Source organism: Bufo gargarizans, chromosome 4, assembly GCF_014858855.1.
Source record: "Bufo gargarizans isolate SCDJY-AF-19 chromosome 4, ASM1485885v1, whole genome shotgun sequence".
Classification (NCBI taxonomy): Eukaryota; Metazoa; Chordata; class Amphibia; order Anura; family Bufonidae; genus Bufo; species Bufo gargarizans.
The window spans coordinates 145,458,313-145,485,808 of record NC_058083.1 but is presented as its reverse complement, the minus strand read 5'-3'; the positions used below and the strand labels follow the sequence as shown (position 1 = coordinate 145,485,808).

Below are 27,496 nucleotides of genomic sequence, written 5' to 3'. Positions count from 1 at the left end.
TTTGACATGACCGATCCCTCATGAAACCATGCTGATATGATGTTATTTGCTTATTTTCATTAAGGTATTCCAAGAGAGGATCTCTTAGAAAACCTTCAAACAGTTTACCCACGAAAGCTGTTAAACTTACTGGCCTATAGTTTCCGGGCTCAGTTTTTGGACCCTTTTTGAATAGCACCACATTTGCTATGTGCCAATCCTGTGGAACACTCCCTGTCATTATAGAGTCTTTAAATATCAGATATAATTGTCTGTCTATGACATTATTTAATTCTCTAAGGATACGGGGGTGTATGCCATCTGATTCCGATGATTTATATATTTTAATCTTTTTTAAGACGCCGCTGTACTTCTTCCTGGGTCAGACAGGGCACTTTTAATGGGGAATTTACTTTTACATTCTGCATTTCATCTGACTGTTTATTTTCCTCTGTGAATACAGTGGAGAAAAATAATTTTTAATAGCTTTGCTTTCTCCTCATTGTTCTCTGCATCTCCCCACTCATCACATATGTAAAGGGCTGACATCTTCAGATTTAGACTTTTTACTATTTATATAATTGAAGAACATTTTAGGGTTAGTTTTACTCTCTTTGGCAATAAATCTATCTGTCTATAGTTTGGCTGCTTTTATTTGTCTTTTACATATTATATTTTTTTTCCTTATAGTTTTTCAAAGCTTCCTTGCTACCCTCCGGTTTTTGTGATTTAAATGCCTTCTTTTTGTCAGTTATTGCTTTCTTTACATTTCTATTTATCCACATTGTTTTTTTATTGTCCCTTATCCTTTTATTTCCATAAGGTATGTACTCTCACAATTTGGGCTCATGTACACGACCGTATGTATTTTGCAATCCGCAAAAAATATTGATGACGTCCACGTGCACTCTGTGTTCTCCACGTTGCAGAACGGAACAGCAAGCCCCTATTAGAACAGTACTATCCTTGTCCGTAATGCGGACAATAATAGGACATGTTCTATCTCTTTGCAGAACAGACATATGGAAACAGAATCCACATGGAGTAGTTTTCGTTTTTTTTGTTGCAGACCCATTAAAATGAATAGTTCCGCATATGGTCCACAAAAAAACAAAAAACAGAACGGACACAGAAAAAAATATATGTTCGTGTGCATGACCCCCTAGAGTTTAGGATGCCTTTAAAAATATCCCATTTTGTGGGTGTACATTTATTTTTGAGGACTTTGTCCCAGTTAGTTAGACTCATATGTCAGTTATTCGGTAAGTTATTTCCATCAGTTATTGTAAGCCAAAACCAGTAGTAAAGCCTACTCAGAGATGATCAGGTATAATGGAAAGATTTTCACCTGTTCAGGGTTTTTATGCCGCACCTAGTTTTGGCACTACAATAACTGATGGAAATAACTGATCAAATAACTAAAGTGTAAATGAGGCCTTAGTTGGCTAAATTTAGCTTTTTTGAAGTTTGATATTTTTGTTCCTCCCTCAAAAAACACTCTTTTGAATAACATTTGGAAGTTTATTATTGTATGGTCACTATTTCCCAGGTGTCCCCCAACCTGCACATCTGTTGTTCTGTCATGTCAATTGGTTAATACCAAGTCCAGTGTGGCCGTCCCTGTGGGTCCAGAACCAGTTGGGAAAGGTAATTGTCTTTGGTTATTGTCAAGAACCTGTTTCCTTTATGAGATATACAGCTTTCCCATTCTATTTCTGGGTAGCTGAAGTAACCCATAATAACAACCTCATGATCTGTAGCCTCATCTATCTCGTTTAGTCGTAGATTTTCTGTGGACTCTGGTATATTCAGCGGCTTATAATAAACTCCTATTAGTATTTTATTATTGTTTTTGCCTCCATGTATTTCTACCCACAGTGACTCCACATGTTCATGTCCCTCACTTATATCTTCACGGAGTGTGGGCTTTAGACAGGCAAACCCCTCCCACTTTCCGGTTTTGACTATCCTTTCTAAACGGAATGTAACCCTGTACATTAACTGCCCAGTCATAGCTATCATCCAGCCATGTCTCAGTTATTCCAACTATGTCATAGTCCTCCTCACACATCACTAATTCCAGTTCACCAGTTTTATTACTTCAGGCTTCTGGCATTAGTGTACATACAATTGAGAAGTTTATGTATATTTGTTACTCTACACCTTTCCTTATGAACTGTTCTAGTCCCTCCTTCCATTCCGCCCCCAGTTCAATTACCTTGCCCCCGGTCTCTATCTGCACTATATTCCCCTCCTATAATGTAATTACCCTCCCCACCAATCCTTAGTTTAAACACTCCTCCAACCTTCTAGCTATCTTCTCCCCTAAAACAGCTGCCCCTTCCCCTTTGAGGTGCAGCCCAATGATAGAACCTGTAACCAACAGAGAAGTTGGCCTACTTCTACAGGAACATAAACCCCTCTTTCCTACACCAGTTCTTGAGCCATTTGTTCACCTCCTTAATCTCCTGCTGCCTTTCTTGTGTGGCTCGTGATATAGGTAGTATTTTGTAAAACACTACATTTGAGGTCCTTGCCCTAAGCTTGTGACCTAAATCCCTAAAATCTTTTTTAAGCATGCTCCATCTACCTCTAACTTTTTCATTGGTTCCAATATGGACCATGGCTGCTGTATCTTTGCCAGCCCCTCCCAGTAATCTGTCAACCTGATTCGCGATATGTTGAACTCAAGCGCCAGGAAGATAACACACTGTTCAAAAATCACGGTCTTTGTGGTAGATCGCCATATCAGTACCCCTAATAATTGAGTCTCCCACTACCAGCACCTGTCTGACCTGCCCTGCTATCCTGCTTACTGGAGCTGATATTCCCCTGACTGGCACAGGAAGTGTCTTCCTGCAGCAGTGCTCTCCCTGAACTAACATTCCCCTCATTTGCCAACCTTGAAAACTTGTTGGGGTGTGTTAGATTGGGGCTAGCCTCCCTGGCACTCTTCCCTCTACCCTGCTTTCTAAATGTTACTCAGATACCTACCTCACTTTCCTGAGCCTCCATGCTACCACCCTCCCCTATAGAGTGAGCCGCTAACTCTGTCCAAAATTGCCAACGCTTCTTAGTGTTGAAACTTGCTCATTTAGATACACGATGTGAAACATTGATGAACAAGTCATTTGCTCACATTTTGTACAACGATATGCACTGTGAAATGGCTGTCCCAGGACTGCATACATTAGACAAGATGTGCACTGGACTGCGCTGCCAATAACGGAACACATACTAATTGCGGATTACGCAAGAAAAGAGAAAGAAAAATTACAATACAACCATGCAATTCTAAGCAACTGAATTACTGTAGTCCCCTCCTAAAGTCCCTGAATCTCAAGTCATGTAATCTAAAGTCACACACTTAATACAGACACACACAAATAAAAAACGTGAATGTTCACAAACTCACGTTGTTTGTCTGCTTGTATAAGTGCTGCTCCCAAACATGTCTGGTATAGAATATTGAAATAGGCATAATGAGGTTCAGTTGTAGAATTCAATAATTAATTGTGTAAAAAAGCAAGTTTTATTTGTATAAACAAAAGTTTCATCATCAATTAGAAAAATGAAGTAAGAGTGAAGAAAATCATACCTTCACCTTTTTGCAAACAAAGTTTTTCATAATAGATGCCATGAGAATAAGAGTTCATCCTGGGTCACAATTATTGCATGAATGAAATACAGTATGGTTAAATGGACAGATATCAAAAAATTAATTATACTATAGACACATTCCTGTAAAAGGTGCAAAATAAATGTGACTCCCATTTAGCATTGTCCTTTACACAAGAGTGGTCATGAATCTTGAAGGAACACCATTTTAGGAGTAAATAAGATCTCAGCTGAACTCTGAGGCTTCAAGTGGCACCTTAATCAACTTTTTGGTTTGCTAAATTATCCACCAACATATGACAAATGTCCAAGTCACCAAGTGTTGATTTAGTTGATTTGTGTCATGTCACCCCTTTAACTTCTAAGCATTGTGAGTAGCTATATATACAATGCTTGTCTTAGGCCTCTTCCACACTTGCGTTGTCCGGATCCGGCGTGTACTCCACTTGCCGGAATTACACGCCGGATCCGGAAAAACGCAAGTGTACTGAAAGCATTTGAAGACGGATCCGTCTTCAAAATGCTTTCAGTGTTACTATGGCACCCAGGACGCTATTAAAGTCCTGGTTGCCATAGTAGTAGCGGGGAGCGGGGGAGCGGTATACTTACAGTCCGCGCGACTCCCGGAGCGCTCCAGAGTGACGTCAGAGCGCCCCATGCGCATGCATGACGTGCCATGCGATCACGTGATCCATGCGCTTGGGGCGCCCTGACGTCACTCTGGAGCGCCCCGGGAGCCGCACGGACGGTAAGTATGCTGCTCCCCGCTACACTTTACCATGGCTTTAGCGTCCTGGCAGCCATGGTAACCACTCTAAAAAAGCTAAACGTCGGATCCGGCAATGCACCAAAACGACGTTTAGCTTAAGGCCGGATCCGGATCAATGCCTTTTAATGGGCATTCATTCCAGATCCGGCCTTGCGGCAAGTCTTCAGGATTTTTGGCCGGAGCAAAAAGCGCAGCATGCTGCGGTATTTTCTCCGGCCAAAAAACAGTTCCTTTCCGGAACTGAAGACATCCTGATGCATCCTGAACGGATTTCACTCCATTCAGCATGCATGGGGATAATCCTGATCAGGATTCTTCCGGCATAGAGCCCCGACGACGGAACTCTATGCCGGAAGACAAGAACGCAGGTGTGAAAGAGCCCTTAATCATTCCTAAATCTTACACTTTAAACTAGCCATAGAAATTTCACCTTACGCTATGGTCACATCTCTGGCGCAAACTCCGGCAGTCTGTTCCAACAAAGGAACAGGTTACCAGAGTTTACTTTATCCGTCATAGCCAATTACCATCAGATCCCCATGAAATATAATGGGATCTAATGTGTATTCAGTGGCTTTCCAGCATAAATGTCAGCTTTCTGCCAGATATGCATGCAGAGGTATTTGTCCAGTCGAAACCTGGCATTTATGCAAGAAAGCCGCAGTAACCCTCTTATATCCCATTATAGTCCTGACTCCTTGGCGATCTGGTGGTGCCCCCTCCCAGAACACATTACTAGAGTTTGTACCATAGATGTAATCCTACCCTTCACAGAATCCATCAGTGTCTGAAGCCAATGGGAACAAGGATCTAGTTGGCTCATTATGCAGTTAGTGGTTGACATCTGTTGGCCAATTGACTATTTTAGGGATGAGTGAATTGATTTGTACGCATTGATTAGTTCATGTGAACAAATTTTATGTGTGAGGGAGCGTCATTCTACAGACAATTCTCTAATGTGCCGACAGATTAACATGGCCAAACATCTTGCACAGCCATAATATTCTTGGGTATGCACCATTACTACAAGTATCAGCGCATGCACATAGGATCTGCCTGGTAAACCGAATCAGTGACTGTGCACCTGCCGTTAAAACTCATTTAGCGGCACAAGAGAATTTGTTGAATTTGTATGTAAAAATATGTTTATCCTTAGTTTTTTTAGATTCTTAGGCTAGATTAGAGCCTTAGGCTCTGAGGATATATCCATTTTAGTTGTCTCGAAATGTAGTTTGATGACAACCATGTCATCTCAAGAAATTTTAGAACTGGTTTGATAAAGTAGCTACTGTATGTAAATAATTATAATGCCAATAGAATGAATAATCTTTAAAGAAGCACTCCCACAAAAAGGTAAATGATCTGTAATCTGTAGTGAATCTCACCAGTGACTGTATTTGTGAGTTATAACCTCCCTTCTGATCCTTAGCTGTGTCATGTGAACAGCACTCTAATTTCCAACTGACACAGGACAGCAAGTCAATTACTTCTCTGTTCATTCCGATGAGACCGACATTGAGGTTCTCATAGGAATACACAGAGAAATTGACTTCCTGTCCACATAAGATGCCGTGTTATTTGGAAATACAGAGTGCTGAACACATTGCATAGCTGAGGATCAAAGGGGGTGGGGGTGGGGGGGAGATAACTCACAAATACAGTCACTAGTAAGAAATTACCATCACTACAGTTTACATCATGCACCTAACAGGTCACAGAATGCTAATTTTTGTGGGCGTGCTTCTTTAAGTTTAGAAGACACATGGAGAGACAAGCTGTTATAAAATATGTGTCTCTCATAATTTAGTAGGAACAGGAATTAACACCGAAAAACATTGACATTGTATTAATTTCCTTATAGACTTGTCACAGGTTGGTATCGAGCCAGTCTAGATATTTGTCCACCGCACGATTTGCTAAAGAAAAATCAAATGGCCATACATTCATTAAAAGTATACCATGGAACGTGTCATAGTGTTCATGTACTACATGTACCCCAACTTTTCTAAGTCTTGACACATACATTAAGCCATCATCTCTAAGCACATCATACATGCAGGTAATTACATACGTCAGTGGCAGACCAGATAACTTTTCATCGGCTGCCAACAAAGGAGAAGCTCTCACATCCAAAAGTCCTGGGTACTTTTTAACGAACAAGGTATTCTGGTTCTTAGGCATATTGTAAACGTGATTCTTTTTTAGGGATTCAGGCAACAACGTACTCCAGTTAACATACTTAAATAAATGAGCATTTTCAGATCCTATATGTTTGTTAGACATCATTGCTTCAAACAGGGATCGATCTGTGGTGAAGTATTCACTCCAGAAACGGACCATCAGAGTCCTGGAGAGTAAAGGCATGTAGAGATTTTCTTTGTAAGATGGAGTATTCAAGTCAAGAGCTTGGAGAGCTGGATATAGTAATGCTTGAATCTTGAATTTCACATTGACTTCTGGGTCGTGAAGCAGCTGTAAAAATCAAATCCATGTCTTAAGAAACAAATTAACGGCTGTATAGGAGTCAGCAACTATTTCATCACATGCAGAGTCAACATGTTTATTTTTGTTCAGAACATTGAAATACTTTTGAAAGCTTGAGATTTCATTGAAATTTAAAATAAATAAATAAATTGTGTTTCATGGGCAAGCAGAGAAGCAAGACAAATGTCAATTGTATATACTTTGCATTTTATCCTTATTAGGTTTGGTTGCTTCAAACCCGTATAGCCAATTAAAAAAATGCATATATAAGAAACTGTTTCCCCACACAGTAATAGCAAAATGCACTGTAACAATGTACAGTAGTTATTCAAAGTTGAACTGGTATATGCATGAAGCACCAAGTAAAGGTGGATTAAGGCTACACTGACACGCCAGGGAAAAAACGATGTATGACGGACACATTTTTTTTTTTTAAACGCCCATCCCAAGTCTATTTTACAAGAACAATAGTAGTCTACGGGGTTATTTACATGGCCATTTTTTTATTATGACCAGTGACTAACAGACATAAAAAAAATTAAATATGTTCTATTTTGTCCCTTATCATGGCCCAGAAAGCCCCAATACAGTTGAAGGGAACCGGTTTTAAGGTCCATTTCTCAGACAAGCATCAATTAAAAAACATTTTCATTTTCTAACAGATGATTTTTCAATCTGTTGGAATGTTGGCAAAATGTTTTTCGTGCATCTCATTTGGGAAGTCTAAACCCTGCTGGCACTGAGATTTCTGTTACTGAAAATCTGACACAAAAGTGTAAGCAATTTGCTATTGATATGAATAGCTCTTTGTCCAGTAACTACAGTTTAACATAATATACACTTATTGTTACTTCACAGCTTTGAAGGCTTTATTTCAAGGTTATCCCATATTTGTAAAATATTTTGATTAAAAGATACAGATGTAGCACGCACCATCTGTACTCTCTATGCACTACTCTATTTGAGAACCATGTCAACATGCAACACATAATTTGTCTAGCTTGAAGTCTAAAACAAAGTATATTCGAATGACGCACTTCTCAAACAGCATAATATTCTAATAGAGTAGCGCACCATCTGCGTATTTGTGGTGCTTGCTACATCTAAAAATATTTTTCCCATATAGCAAACGTCAAAACAGAAATAAAATGGCCCATTCACAGTTTTTTAGGTTGCATCACCACCCACAAAAAATGTAAAAAGTGACACACAACAAAATGGTATATATGAAATGTGCATTTCGTTCCACAAAAAATGAGCCCTCACACTTAACTGCAAAAAAGTTATGGGGGTGAGAATATTGCAACAAAAAGTTTATTTTAATTTTTTTTAAGTATTACAACACAACATAATACAATTGTGTTTTTTCCCCCCCAATTTCACCCTATTATGAATTTTTTGCAGCTCCCCACTATATCGTATGCAATATTAAATATTAGTGCAATTAGAAAGATCAACTTGTCCCGCAAAAAACAAGCCCTCACGCGGTTATGTGAATGAAAAAAAAAAGTTATAGCCCTGGAAATGAAGTGAAAAAAAAACCCGCTAAAATGAAAAAAACATTTGGGGCTGAAAGGCACAATGGTCTGGAGAGGATTCACTGACTTCTATGGGACAGTTTTCTAGGCATGCTCTGTGACCTGTGCAGAAGTCACTGTACATGGACTGGAATTAGATAAGCAGTGACCATCACTCATTGTGAATGGAGGATCCTATGTTTTCCATATATAGACATTTAGCAGAAGGACCAGGCTTCGCACAGGTTTATTTCAACTATTTTATTTAACCCCTTCAGTTCCTAGTCACTTTTCACCTTAAATCCAAGATGATTTTTGCAAATCTGACTTGTGGTACTAATAACTTTGGAACGCTTTTACTCATCTAAGCCATTCTGAGACTGTTTTCTCGTGACACATTGTATTTCATGATAGTGATAAATTTCTGTCAATATTATTCATTTTAATAAAAAAAAAATGTACAAAAGAAATTGAAACATTTGCAACTTTCCAAATTTTAATTTCTCCTCTTTTAAAACAGATAGTGATACCTCATAAAATAGGAAGTACTTTACATTTCCCATATGTCTATGTTTGGATCATTTTGTGAATGCCATTTTATTTTTTGGGGACGTTAGAAAGCTTAGAAAGCAAAGTGACTTCAGACCAGTTCAGGTCTGAAGTCACTTTGTGAGGCTTACGTAATAAACACCCAAAAATGACTCCATTTCAGAAACTACACCCCTCAAGGTATTCAAAATAGATTTTCCAAACTTTGTTAACCCTTTGGGTGTTCCACAAGAATTAAAGGAAAATGTAGATGACATTTCAGAATTTCACTTTTTTGGCAGATTTTCCATTTTAATCCATTTTTTTTTCTAACAAAGCAAGGTTTAACAGCCAAACAAAACTCAATATTTATTGCCCTGATTCTGTAGTTTATAGAAACACCCCATATGTGGTCGTAAACTGCTGTACAGGCACACGGCAGGGCACAGAAGGAAAGGAACCCCATATGGTTTTTGGAGGGCAGATTTCACTGGGATAATTTTAAGTTGCCATGTTACATTTGAAGAGTAGAAACTCCCAAAAATAACCCAATTTTGGAAACTATGGGATAAGGTGGCAGTTTTGTTGGTACTATTTTTGTGAGGCAAGGAAACAAAAAATAGCTGTTTTGGCACTGTTTTTATTTTTTGTTATTTACAACGTTCATCTGACAGGTTAGCTCATGTGCTATTTTTATAGAACAGGTTGTTATGGATGTGACAATACCAAATATGACTACTTTTTTGGTTGTTTGTTACAGTTATACATAATAAAGCATTTTTGAAAAAATGATTTTTTTTTTGTGTCTCCATATTCTTAAAGTCATAGTTTATTTTTAATTTTTTGGACAACTGTCATTTTTTTAGGTATGAGATCACTTTTATTTATTTTTACACACTTTTTATTTTATTTTTCTACAGTGTTCACCTGAGGGGTTAGGTCATGTGATATTTTTATACAGCAGGTTACTACCTAATATATATATATATATATATATATATATATATATATATATACACTTTTTATTTATTTAAGTTTTACAAAATAACAGCATTTTTGAAACAAATAAATCATGTTTTAGTGTCTCCATATTCTGAGAGCCATTTTTTTTTTTGTGCGATTCTCTTAGGTAGGGTCTAATTTTTTGAAGGATGAGATGTCGGTTTGATTGGTATGCTTTTGGGGTGCTCATGACTTGTTGATCGCTTGGTATTGCACTTTTTGTTATTTAAGATGATAAAACAATGGCTTTTTTTAAACCTTTTTTTTTTTTTGTGTTTTATTTACTGTGTACACCTAAGGGGTTAGTTCATGTTATATTTTTATAGAGCAGGTCGTTATTGACATGGCAATACCTAATATTTATACTTTTTTATTTAAATTTTACACAATAGTATTATTTTTGAAACAAAAAACAAATCATGTTATAGTGTCTCCATAGTCTGAGAGCCATAGTTTAATTTTTTGGGCGATTGTCTTAGGTAGGGGATAATTTTTGGTAGATGAGATGATGGTTTGATTGGCACTATTTTGGGGACTTTTTGATCACTTGCTATTACATCTTTTGTGATGTAAGGTGACAAAAAAATTGCTTTTTTGACACTTTTTTTTACAGTGTTCATCTGAGGGGTTAGTTCATGTTGTATTTTTATAGAGCAGGTTGTTACAGACGTAAAGATGTCTAATATGTCTACTTTTTTATTTTTTTACATTTGACACAATAAAAGCATTTTTGAAACAAAAAATAATCATGTTTCATAGTCTGAGAGCCATATTGTTTTGGGTGATTATCTTAGATAGGGTATCATTTTTTTGCGGGATGAGGTGATGGTTATCACGGATGATGTTGCAGATAGCTGTAACTTATGAATAAACGTCCGACTGCCTTGATCCCAAACTAAGGAGCATATAGGTGAGCCCTATAAAACCCTAAGAGCTCTCCCTGACTGCTATGCCCATGCAAGGGTCTCCATGGTAGACGATTGCATGCCTATGAACCTAAGACTGTGTGACACCTGAAAACCCTATAAAAGTGAGGGGACACGACCACTAACTCCTTGCACTTAATACGGACAGAGTCAGGGTCACCTAGAATCAAGCCAGCAAGGAAACACAATACATGACAAGAGTTATCTGAGCAAACAGCAGCAGCAGCCTCCAGCAGTGAACACTTCATCCAGGAAGTAGTATAAACTGCAAAGTGAGGCAGTATGGGAGGGAATATAAAGGGAGACGATTTTGCTAAAACGGTCCACTACCACCAGAATCACAGTCCCCGTGGAACGAGGCAGGTCCGTAATGAAGTCCATGGACAGATGCGTCCAAGAACGGGAAGGAATGGGTAACGGGAGGAGAGAACCCGATGGCCATGAATGAGGGACCTAGGCATGAGCGCAGGTCTCACAGGCTGCCACAAAACCCTCAACCGTCTTATGAAGAGCCGGCTACCAGAATCTCCGAGCAATGAGATCCACTATGGCTCTACTCCCCGGGCGCCCAGCAAGGACAGTATCGTGGTGCTCCTTAAAAATCTTGTGTCGTAAAGCGAGAGGCACAAACCACTTCCCAGGAGGACAAAGATCAGGAGCCTCTGCCTGGGCTGCCTGAACCTCTGCCTCCAAATCAGGATAAAGAGCAGAGACAACCACCCCTTCAACCAAAATGGAACCCGGGTCTTCAAAGTTCCCCCCTCCCAGAAAACAACGTGACAGGGCATCCAGCTTCACATTTTTAACCCCAGGGCGGAACGTGACAACAAAATTAAACCTAGAAAACAACAAAGACCATCTGGCCTGTCTCGGGTTCAGATACTTGGCCGATTCCAAGTAGGCCAGATTCTTCTGTTCGGTAAACACGGTAATAGGGTGTATGGCTCCCTCTAACCATTCCTCAAAAGCTAATTTGATGGCCAACAACTCCCTATCTCCCACATTGTAATTTCTCTCTGCAGAGGAGAGTTTCCTTGAGAAAAAGGCACACGGTCGCCATTTGGCAGGAGAGGGACCCTGAGATAAGACCGCACCCACACCCACCTCAGAAGTGTCCACCTCAACAATAAAAGGTAGAGAGACATCAGGTTGTACCAAAATGGGAGCAGAAGCAAAACTCTCTTTGATACTAGAAAAGGCTTTAAGCGCATCTACCGACCACGAGGAAAAATCTACCCCCTTTTTAGTCATATCAGTGAGTGGCTTAACAACAGAGAAATAAATCAAAATTAACTTTCTGTAATAATTGGCAAAACCCCAAAACCGCATCAGCGCATTCAGATTCTCAGGAAGCTCCTAATCAAGCACAGCGCTGCACTTCTCAGGGCCCCTGCGAAAACCAGAAGCGGAGAGAAGAAAACCAAGAAATTGAATCTCCGGAACCGCAAACACACATTTTTCCAGTTTAGCGTACAATTTATTCTCCCACAGAATCAGCAAGACCTGACATAGGTGGTCCCGATGAGTCTTGAAATCAGGAGAAAAAATCAAAATGGCATCTAGATAAACCAGAACAAATTTCCCCATTAAATGATAAAAAATGCTATTCACAAAATGTTGGAAGACGGCCGAAGCATTCATCAAACCAAAGGGCATAACCAAATTCTCGAAATGACCCTCAGGGGTATTGAAGGCAATCTTCTATTCGTCCCCTTCCCTGACCCTGACTAGGTTGTATGCCCCTCTTAAATCCAACTTAGAAAAAACTTTAGCCCCAACAATCTGGTTAAACTGGTCCGGGATCAGAGGAAGCGGATATGGGTCACGAATTGTGATACGGTTCAGCTCCCTGAAATTCAGACAAGGTCTTAAAGAACCATCTTTTTTCTTAACAAAAAACAAACAAACAGCGGCAACAGGTTACTTCGAGGGTCGGATGTGTCCCTTTCTCAGGCTCTCAGAGATATAAGTACGCATAGTGACGCTTTCAGGTTGGGAGAGATTGTCTAAACTTAATTTTGGCAGCTTGGCGCCTGGGATGAGATTAATAGCGCAGTCGCACTCCCGGTGAGGAGGCAACTCCTGGACACCACTCTCTGAAAACACAGAGAGAAAAGATGGTACAGTCTTGGTAAAAACCTCTGAAAGAGACGCCGTTAGGCAATTCTCTCTGCAAAACTCACTCCAACCATTTATTTGCCTTGCTTGCCAATCAATGGTGGGGTTATGTTTAGTGAGCCAGGGTAGCCCCAACACTAGAGGAGTAGGTAATCCGCTTAGGACAAAACATGACATATCCTCAACATGAGCGTCACCCACAGTCAAATGGATATTGTGAACTATGCCCTTTAACGATCTTTGAGAAAGTGGAGCGGAATCGATAGCAAAAACAGGTATATCCTTTTCCAAAGTGCATACCTGGAAACGATGCGTTATTGCAAATTGATTATCAATGAGATTGACAGCTGCTCCACTATCTACATAAATCTCACAAACAATGTTCTTGCTGTCTAGTGCCACCCTGGCAGGTAGGAGAAAATGGGAACTACAAGCAAACGGCAAACCTTCAATTTCCGCATCAACCTTGCCAATAGTAGCAAATGGAAAGTTTTTAGATTTTATTATTATTTTTTTATTACCCTCAGAAAACTCCATGAATCTGCTAGAGGGGCAAACATTAGCTAAATGATTTATACCCCCATAACAGAAACAAACCCTCCTCTGAGAGCTGAATCCTCTACTATCAGAGGCAAGCAAACCCAGCTGCATGGCCTCCTCCTCAGAGGGGATTGAGAGAGACTGAGACACCTGCGCACTGAATGAGACAGCCCCACTGTACTTAGGCTGAATATGACAGGAAGGAGTAGTATCCTCTCTCTCTCTAAGACGCCTGTCAATGCAAACATCTAGAGACATGGCAGATTCTAACGAGGCTGGTCTCTCATGAAAAGCAAATGCATCTTTCAATCTTTCCGAAAGACCATGGCAAAATTTACTTCGGAGTGCAGCATCATTCCAACCAGTCTCAGCTGCCCATCTCCGAAATTTAGAACAATATATCTCTGCGGACTGTTTACCCTGGCATAAAAGATGCAGCTTAGATTCAGCCAGAGCAATACGATCCGGGTCATCATATATCTGCCCCAGGACTACAAAAAAAATTCATCCACCAATCGGAGGAGCCGTGCCCCCACCGGCAGCAAAAAAGGCCCAAGACTGAGCTTTATCCCTGAGCAGCGAGATGATGATCCCCACCTTCCGCTCCTTATTACCAGAGGAATGGGGAAGTAGGTAAAAATGGAGTTTGCAAGCCTCTCTAAAGCAAACAAAATTCTCACTACCCCCGGAGAACGTATCCGGAAGCAAGATCTTAGGCTCCGAACAAACTCCATGAACGCCAGCAGAACCGGTCACCTGAAACTGAGACACAGTTTTTCGGAGATCTGCTACCTCCAGCGAAAGACCTTGCATGCATCAAGGCTGAAACCAGATCCATGCTTAAGACGGTTATGGCGGTTCATAATGTCACGGATGATGTAGCAGATAGCTGGAACTTATGAGTTAACGTCCGACTGGCTTGATCCCAAACTAAGGAGCATATAGGTGAGCCCTATAAAACCCTAAGGCCTCTTTCACATGAGCGTGGCGTGTGAGGGTCCGATAAGATGCGGGTGCGTTGCAGTAAAATGAGTGATTTTTCCGCGCGAGTGCAAAGCATTTTAATGCATTTTGCACCCGCGTGAGAAAAATCGCCATGTTTGGTACCCAGAACCCAACCCGGACTCAATCACTGAAGTTCAGGTTTGGGTTAGGTGTTGTGCAGATTTTATTATTTCCCCTTATAACATGGTTATAAGGGAAAATAATAGCATTCTTAATACAGAATGCAAAGTAAATTAGGGATGGAGGGGTTAAAAAAAAAAAGTTAACTTACCTGCTCCATAGCTGCCGGTCTCTGTTCTATCTTCAGGACCTGGCAAAAGACCTGTGGTGACGTCACTATGGTCCAATCACATGGTTCATCACCATGGTGAGGGACCATGTGATGTGACGTCACCACAAGTCCTTAGCCGGCAGCTCAACATTACAGAAGAAGACAGAGATCCGCAACTACGCGATCAAGTGGACTTGGTGACTACATTTATTTTTATTTTTAACCCCTCCATCACTATTTTACTTTGCATTCTGTATTCAGAATGCTATTATTTTCCCTTATAACCATGTTGTAAGGGAAAATAATACAGATCGGGTCCCCAGCCCGATCGTCACCTAGCAACCATGCATGAAAATCGCACCGCATCCGCACTTGCTTGCAGATGCTTGCAATTTTCACGCAGCCCATTCACTTCTATGAAAAACGCAGAATATAGAGCATGCTGCGATTTTCACTCAACGCACAAGTGATGCGTGAAAATCACTGCTCATGTGCACAGCCCCATGTAAATGACTGGGTCAGGATTCAGTGCGGGTGCAATACGTTCACCTCACGCATTTCACCCAGTGTGGAATACTCGCCCGTGTGAAAGGGGCCTAAGAGCTCTCCCTGACAGCTGTGCCCATGCAAAGGTCTCCATGGTAGACGATTGCATGCCCACGTACCTAAGACTGTGTGACACCTGAAAACCCTATAATAGTGAGGGGACACCACCACCGTCTCCCTGCACTTAATATTGACGGAGTCAGGGTCACCTAGAATCAAGTCAGCAAGGAAACACAATTCATGACAAGAATTATCTGAGCAAACAGCAGCAGCTGCCTCCAGCAGTGAACACTTCATCAAGGAAGTAGTATAAACTGCAAAGTGAGGCAGTATGGGAGGGAATATAAAGGGAGATGATTAGTCTAAATAGGTGACACCTGAGAGAAGGAAAGGAGATGACAAAGTGAAACCAAAACAAAGAATGTCATGCAAGAGGTAGAGAAGGACGTCTGCCAGACCTTCTCACAGAACTGGCGGTGACAATGGTTAGACTGTTACTGTTTTGGTGGGCATACACCTTTTTGATTGCTTGGTGTTTCACTTTTATTGATGTAAGGTGACAAAATAATTGGGGGGTTTTTAGCACAGTTTTTATTTTTATTTTTTGATGGTGTTTACCTGAGGGGTTAGGTCATGTGATATTTTTATAGAGCCAGTCTATATGGATGCAGCAATACCTAATATGTCTGCTTTTTTCCCCCCTATTTTTTACAACAAAAAATTTACTTTATTTTAGGAAAAGGGTGCTTTTTTTTTTTTTTTTTTACTTGTAACAATTTTTTGTAAAACTTTATTTTTTTTAAAAAAAATTTCACTTAATATTTTTTCTTACTCTGGGACTTCAACTTTTGGGGTCTGATCCCCTTTACAAAGCATTACAATACTTCTGCATTGTAATGAATTGGCTGTAAGTGTATTGCACGCTGTAATACACTTAGAGCTTCCTGCCTGTGAGATCCATGAGCCTGGATCTCACAGGCTGTCACGGAAGGCAGCCACGATGCCTAAGTAAGGCATCAGGCTGCCTTCCCTGTCATCGGGTCCCAGTAACAGCAGTGTCCACCCTGCAGGATCCCACACGTGCTGCGGTCAGTGCTGACCGCGGCAGTGCGAGGGTTAATGCGCCGGGATTGGTGTTTTCACTGACGGACCCCTGCCACTGATCGGGCGGGCGCAGGATTGTACGGCCCTGAGACTTTAGACCTACTTTCCAGCGCCGTACGGCGCTGGTATCCTACGGGTTAAGGTTTGTGTGTGTCGTTAAAAGATATTGACAGTATCCCCTATAACAGTGACATCTACAGCACCCTCCCCCATAACAGGGACCTCCACAGCCACCCACCCCTTAACACTGCCCCCCCCACAGTGCCCCGCCTCCTTAAAATGGAACCTCCACAGCAGCCCACCCCCATAACTTTGACATTCTCAGCAGCCTGCCCCTTTAACAGTGAGTTTCACAGCACCCCACCCCCTTGACTGTGACCTCCACAAGGGTCCACCCTCTTAACAGTGACCTCTATAGCACCCACCCCTTAACACTGACCATAGGTTACAGTCCCCCTTTACAGAGACCTTCACAGCGACTGCCCCTTTAACAGTGACTGTAACAATACCCTGCTCCCTTAACAGTGACCTCCACTATACCTACCCTGCTCCCTTAACAGTGACCTTAAAGTATCCCACTGCCTTAACAGTGACCTCACAGTACCCCACTGCCCCTTTAATAGTGGCCTCCACAATCCCCTCCTCCCTTAACAGTGTCCTCCACAGTTCCCGCCCCTTTAACAGTAAAATCCACAGGGTCTTCCCCTTTAACAGTGACCTCCACAGTACCCTGTCTCCTTAACAGTGATTTCCACAATAACCTGCCCTCTTAACAGTGACCTCCACAGCAGCTGCCCCCTGAACAGTAGCTTCAACAGCACCCAGAAGTACAGAGTTCTTCAATAGCAAGCTATAGGCAACCTATTATGGAACCATATAACACACATTTCTAATACGACACTGTGCATAAAGGCCAAAGTAATAAAAATAATTGCAGAGATAACACTGGAAACTGGCAAATAATGTATCTTTGCAGTCTTACCATTTGTGCCACAGCAGCAGCTAAGTTTCCTCCAGCACTGTCTCCAGATACTGCAATACGACTGGGATCTACAGAATACTTTTCTAGGACCCTTTCTTGCAGAAAAAATTTAACTACATTGTACACATCATCAAACTGGATCGGGAAGTGAAACTTTGGAGCTAGACGGTAACTGTGAAGAAATAAACTTCATATTAAATGCAAGTCATCAAAGGCACTTTAAGATCTAAACTCAAAATAAATATTTTAAAGATAAAAATAGAAAGAAATATCTAGAGATCTACAAAAGAATCAAAACACCAATATTCGCATAATCAGTGATGTTCTTCAATTAAATAAACTACACTGATGCTACAGGCCGCTAAGAGATTTTTCAGGGATTTTATATAGTGCTGGGGTGCTCGGATGCTCGAGTAAAACACATCGGGATGCTCGGGTGCTCTACTGAGCACCTGAACACGATGGTAGTCAATGGGAGAACCCGAGCATTAAACCAGGGACCCCTTGCTCTGAAGAGGGGAGGGTGCCTGGTTCATAGGAAAAGGTCAGAAATTGATGGAAACACCACCAAAATGGTTCAGGAACAGCATGGGGAGGATGTCTGGGTGCATCTTGGACTCCCAGGTCGCTGCTGGGAGCGATGTTGTCCGAGTAGTAATTTTACAGACTGACAATAATACGCATCAAACCGAAGATAAAATCAATTTTAGAGGAAAAATTGTTGGGAAACATTCTCTCTTGTATATTTACTTGTATGTAAAGTGCTGCCAAAAGTTACAAAGAAGAGGCACTCCGATACAACCTGTATATCACATAATGGAGGGCCTCATTCACATTGTGAATATAAAAAACAGAAAGGGGAGGCAGCGACTCGTGTGTGGTATTGCTTTACAGACAGATATAGTCTCGTGATAGAGTCACAAGAACAAAAATCGCCCTGCTGGTGTTTTTATATATATTCCCGACTAGCATCCAGGATAGGGCCTGACTGCAGCCTTGGTTCCCAACTGCACTTTTACTAAGTTCAGTGCAGTAATAAGATAAGACAAAGAAAAGCTGGAATCACTTGTCCTGTATGGACTGGCACAACATATGTTGTTTTATGGGAAAAATCATTCCATTGTATTTTGAAGTGAAAGTCGTTTGTTTATGGGTAATTATTTTGAAGCACAGACATCGGTTTGATCTGCATCTAAAACTCTGTTGATGTTTTTGTCTTAAAGCTGTGTTTCTTGATGTTATGTTGTTTGGGTTTGCTGGGGGCTAGGATGCTCTTAATAGTTGAGGCCCATCTATAGGTTAGGTTATTTTTGGGATACATAAGATATGTTTTGCTAAGTGCGGGTCTTGAAGTAATATGCGCCAATGTTTGGCCAGTATCTCTTTGATGTATTTATTTGAGGTGGTGTACTGTGCACCTCAAATAAATACATTTAGTAAAACATCTCTCATGTACCCAAAAATCACCTATAGGCAGTCCCCAACTATTAAGAGCATCCTAGCCCCCAGCAAACCCAAACAACATGTGTTTTAAATAGAACCTCATGTTTTTTGTATGTATGCTTAGAATATTGTCCTGATGAAGAGGGCTATATGAAACGCATAGACTTTAATAAATCGGCTTGAAAGTATATGCCTTGCCTGTGACATCGTGCCTGACAGCGACGGACAAGTGGTTTCAGCTTTTCTAGTATTTTCTAGTTTTTCCTTTTCATTGTCTCATTTACATTGTGGTACAATTGTTCAGATAGTGGGACTCCTAAACTCATAAAGCCTATGCACTAAGGGAAAGGGCTGCCAAAAATTACAAGGAACCGGCACTCCAATACACCCTTTATTACACATAAAGGAGGGCATCATACACACCCTTGAAAATGTATGATTGATGGCCTGCTGGTGACCCTCAAAAACATTAGGGGCGAGGGCCTGCTGCTGAGCTGACCATCTAAGAAATTTAGGGGTGAGGGTCTGCTGCTGAGCTGACCCTCTAAAACATTAGGAGCGAGGGTAGCCTAATAAGCATGTTGATAAGATGGAGGAGGACGAGAAAACTGAGATTGAACCATATATCCTTTTTAGTGGCGTAAGGGGTGCATAGTAATACAGTGTATTCAATACACCATAAAAGCCATGATTAGAGTGCCTTTATGTTCAGCCACTTTCTTCTGGTGGAGTAGAGAAGTCAGGGGCAATCGATAGTACTTATGTGCTATTACTATGTAAAGTTTCAGTTTTAAGGGACTATAGACTTGACATTTTGCACTGAAATCTAAGTTATTTAACAACCACTGTAAGTGATACAGAAGACTGCTATCGAAGAGAAAACAGTTAGGGCTGTTTCACACGGGCGGATGCCGTGCGTGACATCCGCTCCATGAAAGAGTGCCAAGACCCGATGCAGACTGCAGAGGCACGGAGCATTATCAGTCATGTTAATGCTCCGTGCCTCTGCAGTCTGCATCGGGTCTTGGCACTCTTTCACAGAGCGGATGTCACGCACGGCATCCGCTCGTGTGAAACAGCCCTTAGTGGTCTTTCAGAATTGTCCTGTCCTCAGAGCTTCAGTTTTCATTCCTTAATCCTTTGCAATATGCTTTATACTCATTTGACATTAAGTTAATGATTAGTGATATTGTTTGAACTTCAGCATGACTGAGGATCAAAAGTTTAACTGAAAGTCGTATGCACATATTGGGAGTCTGTGCCTGAGGAGGTCATACAGTAGTCTGAAGCAAAAGGACAACAGCAACAATAAGCTTTTGAAAAGCAGATAATACCTACTTGATCGACACAATTACAGCGTTTAGGTTGTGTGCAGATTGTTTTGATAGTTTGTCATACGATTTCATGGCTGCAGGACAGTCAGATAACAAACAAGGATCAGATTCATTCATTCTATGTACCAGAAAATTGCATAACACTCCAATATATTTATAGAAACATGACTCTCAAAGATACTTTACAGATTAAATATTTCATTATGTGGAAAAGTCCTACCAGTGGCCTCCAAGTTATATAACTTTTTATGGCTGCTCTGTTTTTAGATTTAGAATTTCCTCCACGAGAGTAGCAAGCTTATCACTAGTACAATGACAATAAAGTTTCAGGACCTTGCTCACCATTTTTGCAGGAAGAAAGGAAGGAAGTTGTTAACCAAACTTGCATGGCCACATATGGTGCTATCTAAACAAAAGACCTGGTGTAGTTAATTTACATATCCCATAATGATCCCCTCTATCATTTTGTGCAGTTATATGCCATTTTATTTGTTTATTGCCCTTGTGTTTCTACAAACTGGATTCCAAAAAAGTTGGGACACTATACAAATCGTGAATAAAAACTGAATGCAATGATGTGGAGGTGCCAACTTCTAATATTTTATTCAGAATAGAACATAAATCACGGAACAAAAGTTTAAACTGAGAAAATGTACCATTTTAAAGGAAAAATATGTTGAATCAGAATATCATGGTGTCAACAAATCCCCAAAAAGTTGGGACAAGGCCATTTTCAACACTGTGTGGCATCTCCCCTTCTTCTTACAACACTCTACAGACGTCTGGGGGCCGAGGAGACCAGTTTCTCAAGTTTAGAAATAAGAATGCTCTCCCATTCTTGTCTAATACAGGCCTCTAACTGTTCAATCGTCTTGGGCCTTCTTTGTTGCACCTTCCTCTTTATGATGCGCCAAATGTTCTCTATAGGTGAAAGATCTGGACTGCAGACTGGCCATTTCAGTACCCGGATCCTTCTCCTACGCAGCCATGATGTTGCGATTGATGCAGAATGTGGTCTGGCATTATCTTGTTGAAAAATGCAGGGTCTTCCCTGAAAGAGATGACGTCTGGATGGGAGCATATGTTGTTCTAGAACCTGAATATATTTTTCTGCATTGATGGTGCCTTTCCAGACATGCAAGCTGCCCATGCCACATGTACTCATGCAACCCCATACCATCAGAGATGCAGGCTTCTGAACTGAGCGTTGATAACAACTTGGGTTGTCCTTGTCCTCTTTGGTCCGGATGACATGGCGTCCCAGATTTCCAAAAAGAACTTCGAATCGTGACTCGTCTGACCACAGAACAGTCTTCCATTTTGCCACACTCCATTTTAAATGATCCCTGGCCCAGTGAAAACGCCTGAGCTTGTGGATCTTGCTTAGAAATGGCTTCTTCTTTGCACTGTAGAGTTTCAGCTGGCAACGGCGGATGGCACGGTGGATTGTGTTCACTGACAATGGTTTCTGGAAGTATTCCTGATGTGGTGCAGTGTCGTTTAAGAGCCCGGAGATCACGGGCATCCAGTATGGTTTTATGGCCTTGACCCTTACGCACAGAGATTGTTCCAGATTTTCTGAATCTTCAGATGATGTTATGCACAGTTGATGATGATAGATGCAAAGTCTTTGCAATTTTTTGCTAGGTAACACCTTTCTGATATTGCTCCACTATCTTTCTGTGCAACATTGTGGGAATTTGTGATCTTCTACCCATCTTGGCTTCTGAGAGACACTGCCACTCTTAGAAGCTCTTTTTATACCCAATCGTGTTTCCAATTGACCTAATTAGTGTTAATTGGTCTTCCAGCTCTTCGTTATGCTCAAATTTACTTTTTCCAGCCTCTTATTGCTCCTTGTCCCAACTTTTTGGGGATTTGTTGACACCGTGAAAATTTGAATCAACGTATTTTTCCTTTAAAATGATACATTTACTCGGATTAAACGTTTGATCTGTCATCTACGTTCTATTACAAATAAAATATTGACATTTGCCATCTCCACATCATTGCATTCAGTTTTTATTCACAATTTGTTTAGTGTCCCAACTTTTTGGGAATCCGGTTTGTACCTGCTTCCACAAAATACTGATTGACGGCTGCAATATACCTGTTGCCCTAAATGAAAAGGGTGGTGTGATATAACTGTTGTGGCAAAAAATAATAATTGAGGGGTTTGATATACCTGCTTCCACAAAATACTGATTAAGGGGTTCGATATACCTGTTTACACCAAATATTGAGTGAGGCCTGCGATATACCTGCTTCCACAAATTACTGATTAAGGGGTTTGATATACCTGCTTCCACAAAACACTGATTGAGGGCTGTAATATACCTGCTTCCACAAAATACGGATTAAGGGGTTTAATATACCTGCTTACACCAAGTATTGATTGAGGTCTGTGATATACCTGCTTCCACAAAATACTGATTAAGGGGTTTTATATACCTTTTTCCACCAAATATTGAGGCCTGCGATATACCTGCTTCCACAAATTACTGATTAAGGGGTTTGATATACCTGCTTCCACAAAACACTGATTGAGGGCTGTAATATACCTGCTTCCACAAAATACGGATTAAGGGGTTTAATATACCTGCTTACACCAAGTATTGATTGAGGTCTGTGATATACCTGCTTCCACAAAATACTGATTAAGGGGTTTTATATACCTTTTTCCACCAAATATTGAGGCCTGCGATATACCTGCTTCCACAAATTACTGATTAGGGGTTTGATATACTGCTTCCACAAAACACTGATTGAGGGCTGTAATATACCTGCTTCCACAAATTACTGATTAAGGGTTTTTATATACCTTTTTGCACCAAATATTGATTGAGGCTGCGATATACCTGCTTCCATAAAATACCGATTAAGGGGTTTGATATACCTGCTTCCACAAAACACTGATTGAGGGCTGTAATATACCTGCTTCCACAAAATACGGATTAAGGGGTTTAATATACCTGCTTACACCAAGTATTGATTGAGGTCTGTGATATACCTGCTTCCACAAAATACTAATTAAGGGGTTCGATATACCTGTTTACACCAAATATTGAGTGAGGCCTGCGATATACCTGCTTCTACAAATTACTGATTAAGGGGTTTGATATACCTACTTCCACAAAACACTGATTGAGGGCTGTAATATACCTGCTTCCACAAAATACGTATTAAGGGGTTTAATATACCTGCTTACACCAAGTATTGATTGAGGTCTGTGATATACCTGCTTCCACAAAATACTGATTAAGGGGTTTTATATACCTTTTTCCACCAAATATTGAGGCCTGCGATATACCTGCTTCCACAAATTACTGATTAGGGGTTTGATATACTGCTTCCACAAAACACTGATTGAGGGCTGTAATATACCTGCTTCCACAAATTACTGATTAAGGGTTTTTATATACCTTTTTGCACCAAATATTGATTGAGGCTGCGATATACCTGCTTCCATAAAATACCGATTAAGGGGTTTGATATACCTGCTTCCACAAAACACTGATTGAGGGCTGTAATATACCTGCTTCCACAAAATACTGATTAAGGGGTTTGATATACCTTTTTCCACCAAATATTGAGGCTTGCGATATACCTGCTTCCACAAATTACTGATAAGGGGTTTGATATACTGCTTCCACAAAACACTGATTGAGGGCTGTAATATACCTGCTTCCACAAAATACTGATTAAGGGGTTTTATATGCCTTTTTCCACCAAATATTGATTGAGGCTGCGATATACCTGCTTCCACAAAATACCGATTAAGGGGTTTGATATACCTGTTTCCACCAAATATTGATTGAGGCCTGTGATATACCTGCTTCCACAAAATACAGATTATGGGGTTCGATATACCTGTTTCCACCAAATATTGATTGAGGCCTGCAATATACCTGCTTCCATTCTGCAGGGGTGGTAGGGGTCGGGCAGGTGCACCAGGCTGGAGCCTAAGTGTGAAGTTGGAGAAGGCGCGTGCAATTAATTCAAAGGATGCACCAGAGTTGGTTGAGTGGCTCATTCAGCCTTCCGTTTCTGCACTCTTCTCATCCTCTGTATCTTCACCCTCCTCACTCTCTGCTGTGTGCACCCCCAAAGACACCACCACCACCATAGCCCCTCCACTCGAGTCAGAGGAATTATTTTCCCATCCTATCCCAGACCTTACCGATGCGCAGCCATTCTTGACATCGGGTGAGGAAGAGGAGGTAGCAATGGCCACCACCCAGCGGTCTGACGACAGTACCCAGATCATCTCAAGGAGGGAGGTCCCCGCTGTTGCTGCCTACTCCAAGATCTCAAATGTCAGTGGTGGTGAAGGTGATGATGATGATGACGTGTCAATGGAAGTCACGTGGGTGCCCACAAGAGAGAAAGAGGAGGGGCGTTCAGAGGGATAGACGGAGCAGCAGAGAGGGAGTAGAAGGAGTAAAAGCAGGCAGAGCTCACAGGACACAGGAGGCAAAAAGCAGACTGCAAATGTACCTGAAGCGAGCCACCCACCATGCTTAGTCACTTCTGGTGCTCTGAGGACACCAGCACATGGCTCCTCGGTGTGTTATTTTTTTAACATTCGACAAATTAATCTTATTAGGTAAGTATTCAAACCACCATGGAGCAGGCACAATGTTTAATATAGGGTATAATGCAATATAATAGTAATAAAATGCAACACTAAAATATATAAAACACTAAAACACAATATAAAACTTGCTGGGAATAAGGTGCAAAAAAAGGGATTCCCGTCACAACAAATTATCCAGTTAATGTCCTTATTAATTCATCTGATGTCGATGCTATATTACTGGCAACCAGTACTCTTTGGTCTAGCGTTACATCCAAAAAGTCACAAGTGGTGATAATATTGCACTATATTGATATTGTGCAAATGAATGGTTGCTTCCTGAGCACCGCACTTCACCTGTTGGTAAGAGATCTTCACACTGGCTAGGGTGCGCTCAGGTGTATATTTTCCGGGTGGATTGTTACTGGCAACCTTTACGTTTTGATATAACGCTGCATCCAAAAAGTCACAAGTGATTTTGTTACCGCACTATATTAGTGTAAAGCGGATAAGCAGCTGCTCACTGAGCACTCACCCCACCTGATGATACAGGTCCTTCTCAAAAAATTAGCATATTGTGATAAAGTTCATTATTTTCTGTAATGTACTGATAAACATTAGACTTTCATATATTTTAGATTCATTACACACCAACTGAAGTAGTTCAAGCCTTTTATTGTTTTAATATTGATGATTTTGGCATACAGCTCATGAAAACCCCAAATTCCTATCTCAAAAAATTAGCATATCATGAAAAGGTTCTCTAAACGAGCTATTAACCTAATCATCTGAATCAACTAATTAACTCTAAACACCTGCAAAAGATTCCTGAGGCTTTTAAAAACTCCCAGCCTGGTTCATTAGTCAAAACCGCAATCATGGGTAAGACTGCCGACCTGACTGCTGTCCAGAAGGCCATCATTGACACCCTCAAGCAAGAGGGTAAGACACAGAAAGAAATTTCTGAACGAATAGGCTGTTCCCAGAGTGCTTTTTTAAGGCACCTCAGTGGGAAGTCTGTGGGAAGGAAAAAGTGTGGCAGAAAACGCTGCACAACGAGAAGAGGTGACCGGACCCTGAGGAAGATTGTGGAGAAGGACCGATTCCAGACTTTGGGGGACCTGCGGAAGCAGTGGACTGAGTCTGGAGTAGAAACATCCAGAGCCACCGTGTACAGGCGTGTGCAGGAAATGGGCTACAGATGCCGCATTCCCCAGGTCAAGCCACTTTTGAACCAGAAACAGCGGCAGAAGCGCCTGACCTGGGCTACAGAGAAGCAGCACTGGACTGTTGCTCAGTGGTCCAAAGTACTTTTTTCGGATGAAAGCAAATTTTGCATGTCATTCGGAAATCAAGGTGCCAGAGTCTGAAGGAAGACTGGGGAGAGGGAAATGCCAAAATGCCTGAAGTCCAGTGTCAAGTACCCACAGTCAGTGATGGTCTGGGGTGCCAAGTCAGCTGCTGGTGTTGGTCCACTGTGTTTTATCAAGGGCAGGGTCAATGCAGCTAGCTATCAGGAGATTTTGGAGCACTTCATGCTTCCATCTGCTGAAAAGCTTTATGGAGATGAAGATTTCATTTTTCAGCACGACCTGGCACCTGCTCACAGTGCCAAAACCACTGGTAAATGGTTTACTGACCATGGTATTACTGTGCTCAATTGGCCTGCCAACTCTCCTGACCTGAACCCCATAGAGAATCTGTGGGATATTGGGAAGAGAAAGTTGAGAGACACAAGACCCAACACTCTGGATGAGCTTAAGGCCGCTATCGAAGCATCCTGGGCCTCCATAACACCTCAGCAGTGCCACAGGCTGATTGCCTCCATGCCACGCTGCATTGAAGCAGTCATTTCTGCAAAAGGATTCCCGACCAAGTATTGAGTGCATAACTGAACATAATTATTTGAAGGTTGACTTTTTTTGTATTAAAAACACTTTTCTTTTATTGGTCGGATGAAATATGCTAATTTTTTTAGATAGGAAATTTGGGTTTTCATGAGCTGTATGCCAAAATCATCAATATTAAAACAATAAAAGGCTTGAACTACTTCAGTTGGTGTGTAATGAATCTAAAATATATGAAAGTCTAATGTTTATCAGTATATTACAGAAAATAATGAACTTTATCACAATATGCTAATTTTTTGAGAAGGACCTGTATGTGGTCTTCACACTGGCTGGTGTGCGCTCAGGTGTATGTTCTCGGGGCAAATTAGTACCTGTGTTCCGGTAAAGCTTTCTTGCAATTACCTTTACTGTCTCTCTGTCCCGCTCTACACACAGTTCTCGCGAGAGTATCCAGCACCACAACCAGTACGCTTTGGTCTAGTGTTACATCCAAAAAGTCACAAGTGGTGATAATATTGCCACTTGTGACTTTTTGCATGTAACGCTAGACCAAAGCGTACTGGTTGTGGTGCTGGATACCGATGCTCTGAAAAGATTCCACAAATAACTGAAGCATGGCCATGCGACTTTAACTCTAAGATTATTTAAGGAGACGATCTTTCAACAATTTGAAAAAGTAAAAGCAAGGAGTGACCTGTACTCCAACTCTCGCCCTCTGGGTGAACTTTCTGACAACTTCGGGTGCTAGGGTCGAACACCTCGGGATGCTCGGGTGATCTACCGAGCACCCGAGCACAATGGAAGTCAATGGGAGAATCCGAGCATTAAACCAGGCACCCCCTGCTCTGAAGAGGGGAGGGTGTCTGGGTCATAGGAAAAGGTCAGAAATTGATGGAAACACCAC

At 41.2% G+C, this 27,496-nt stretch overlaps 1 protein-coding gene across 1 annotated transcript in view; it reads right to left on the bottom strand.

Annotated features, from left to right (window-relative positions):
- Positions 1 to 4,637: 4,637 nt before the first annotated feature.
- The window catches only part of LOC122934213 (arylacetamide deacetylase-like), a 79,764-nt gene continuing 56,905 nt past the window's right edge, over positions 4,638 to 27,496 (bottom strand). The window contains exons 3-5 of the mRNA XM_044289507.1: positions 20,171 to 20,240; positions 17,390 to 17,561; positions 4,638 to 6,838 (exon numbers count right to left, since the gene is read on the bottom strand). Coding sequence (XP_044145442.1) covers positions 6,233 to 6,838; positions 17,390 to 17,561; positions 20,171 to 20,240 — 848 coding nt within the window. The 3' untranslated portion in view covers positions 4,638 to 6,232. The remainder of the gene's footprint in view (positions 6,839 to 17,389; positions 17,562 to 20,170; positions 20,241 to 27,496) is intronic.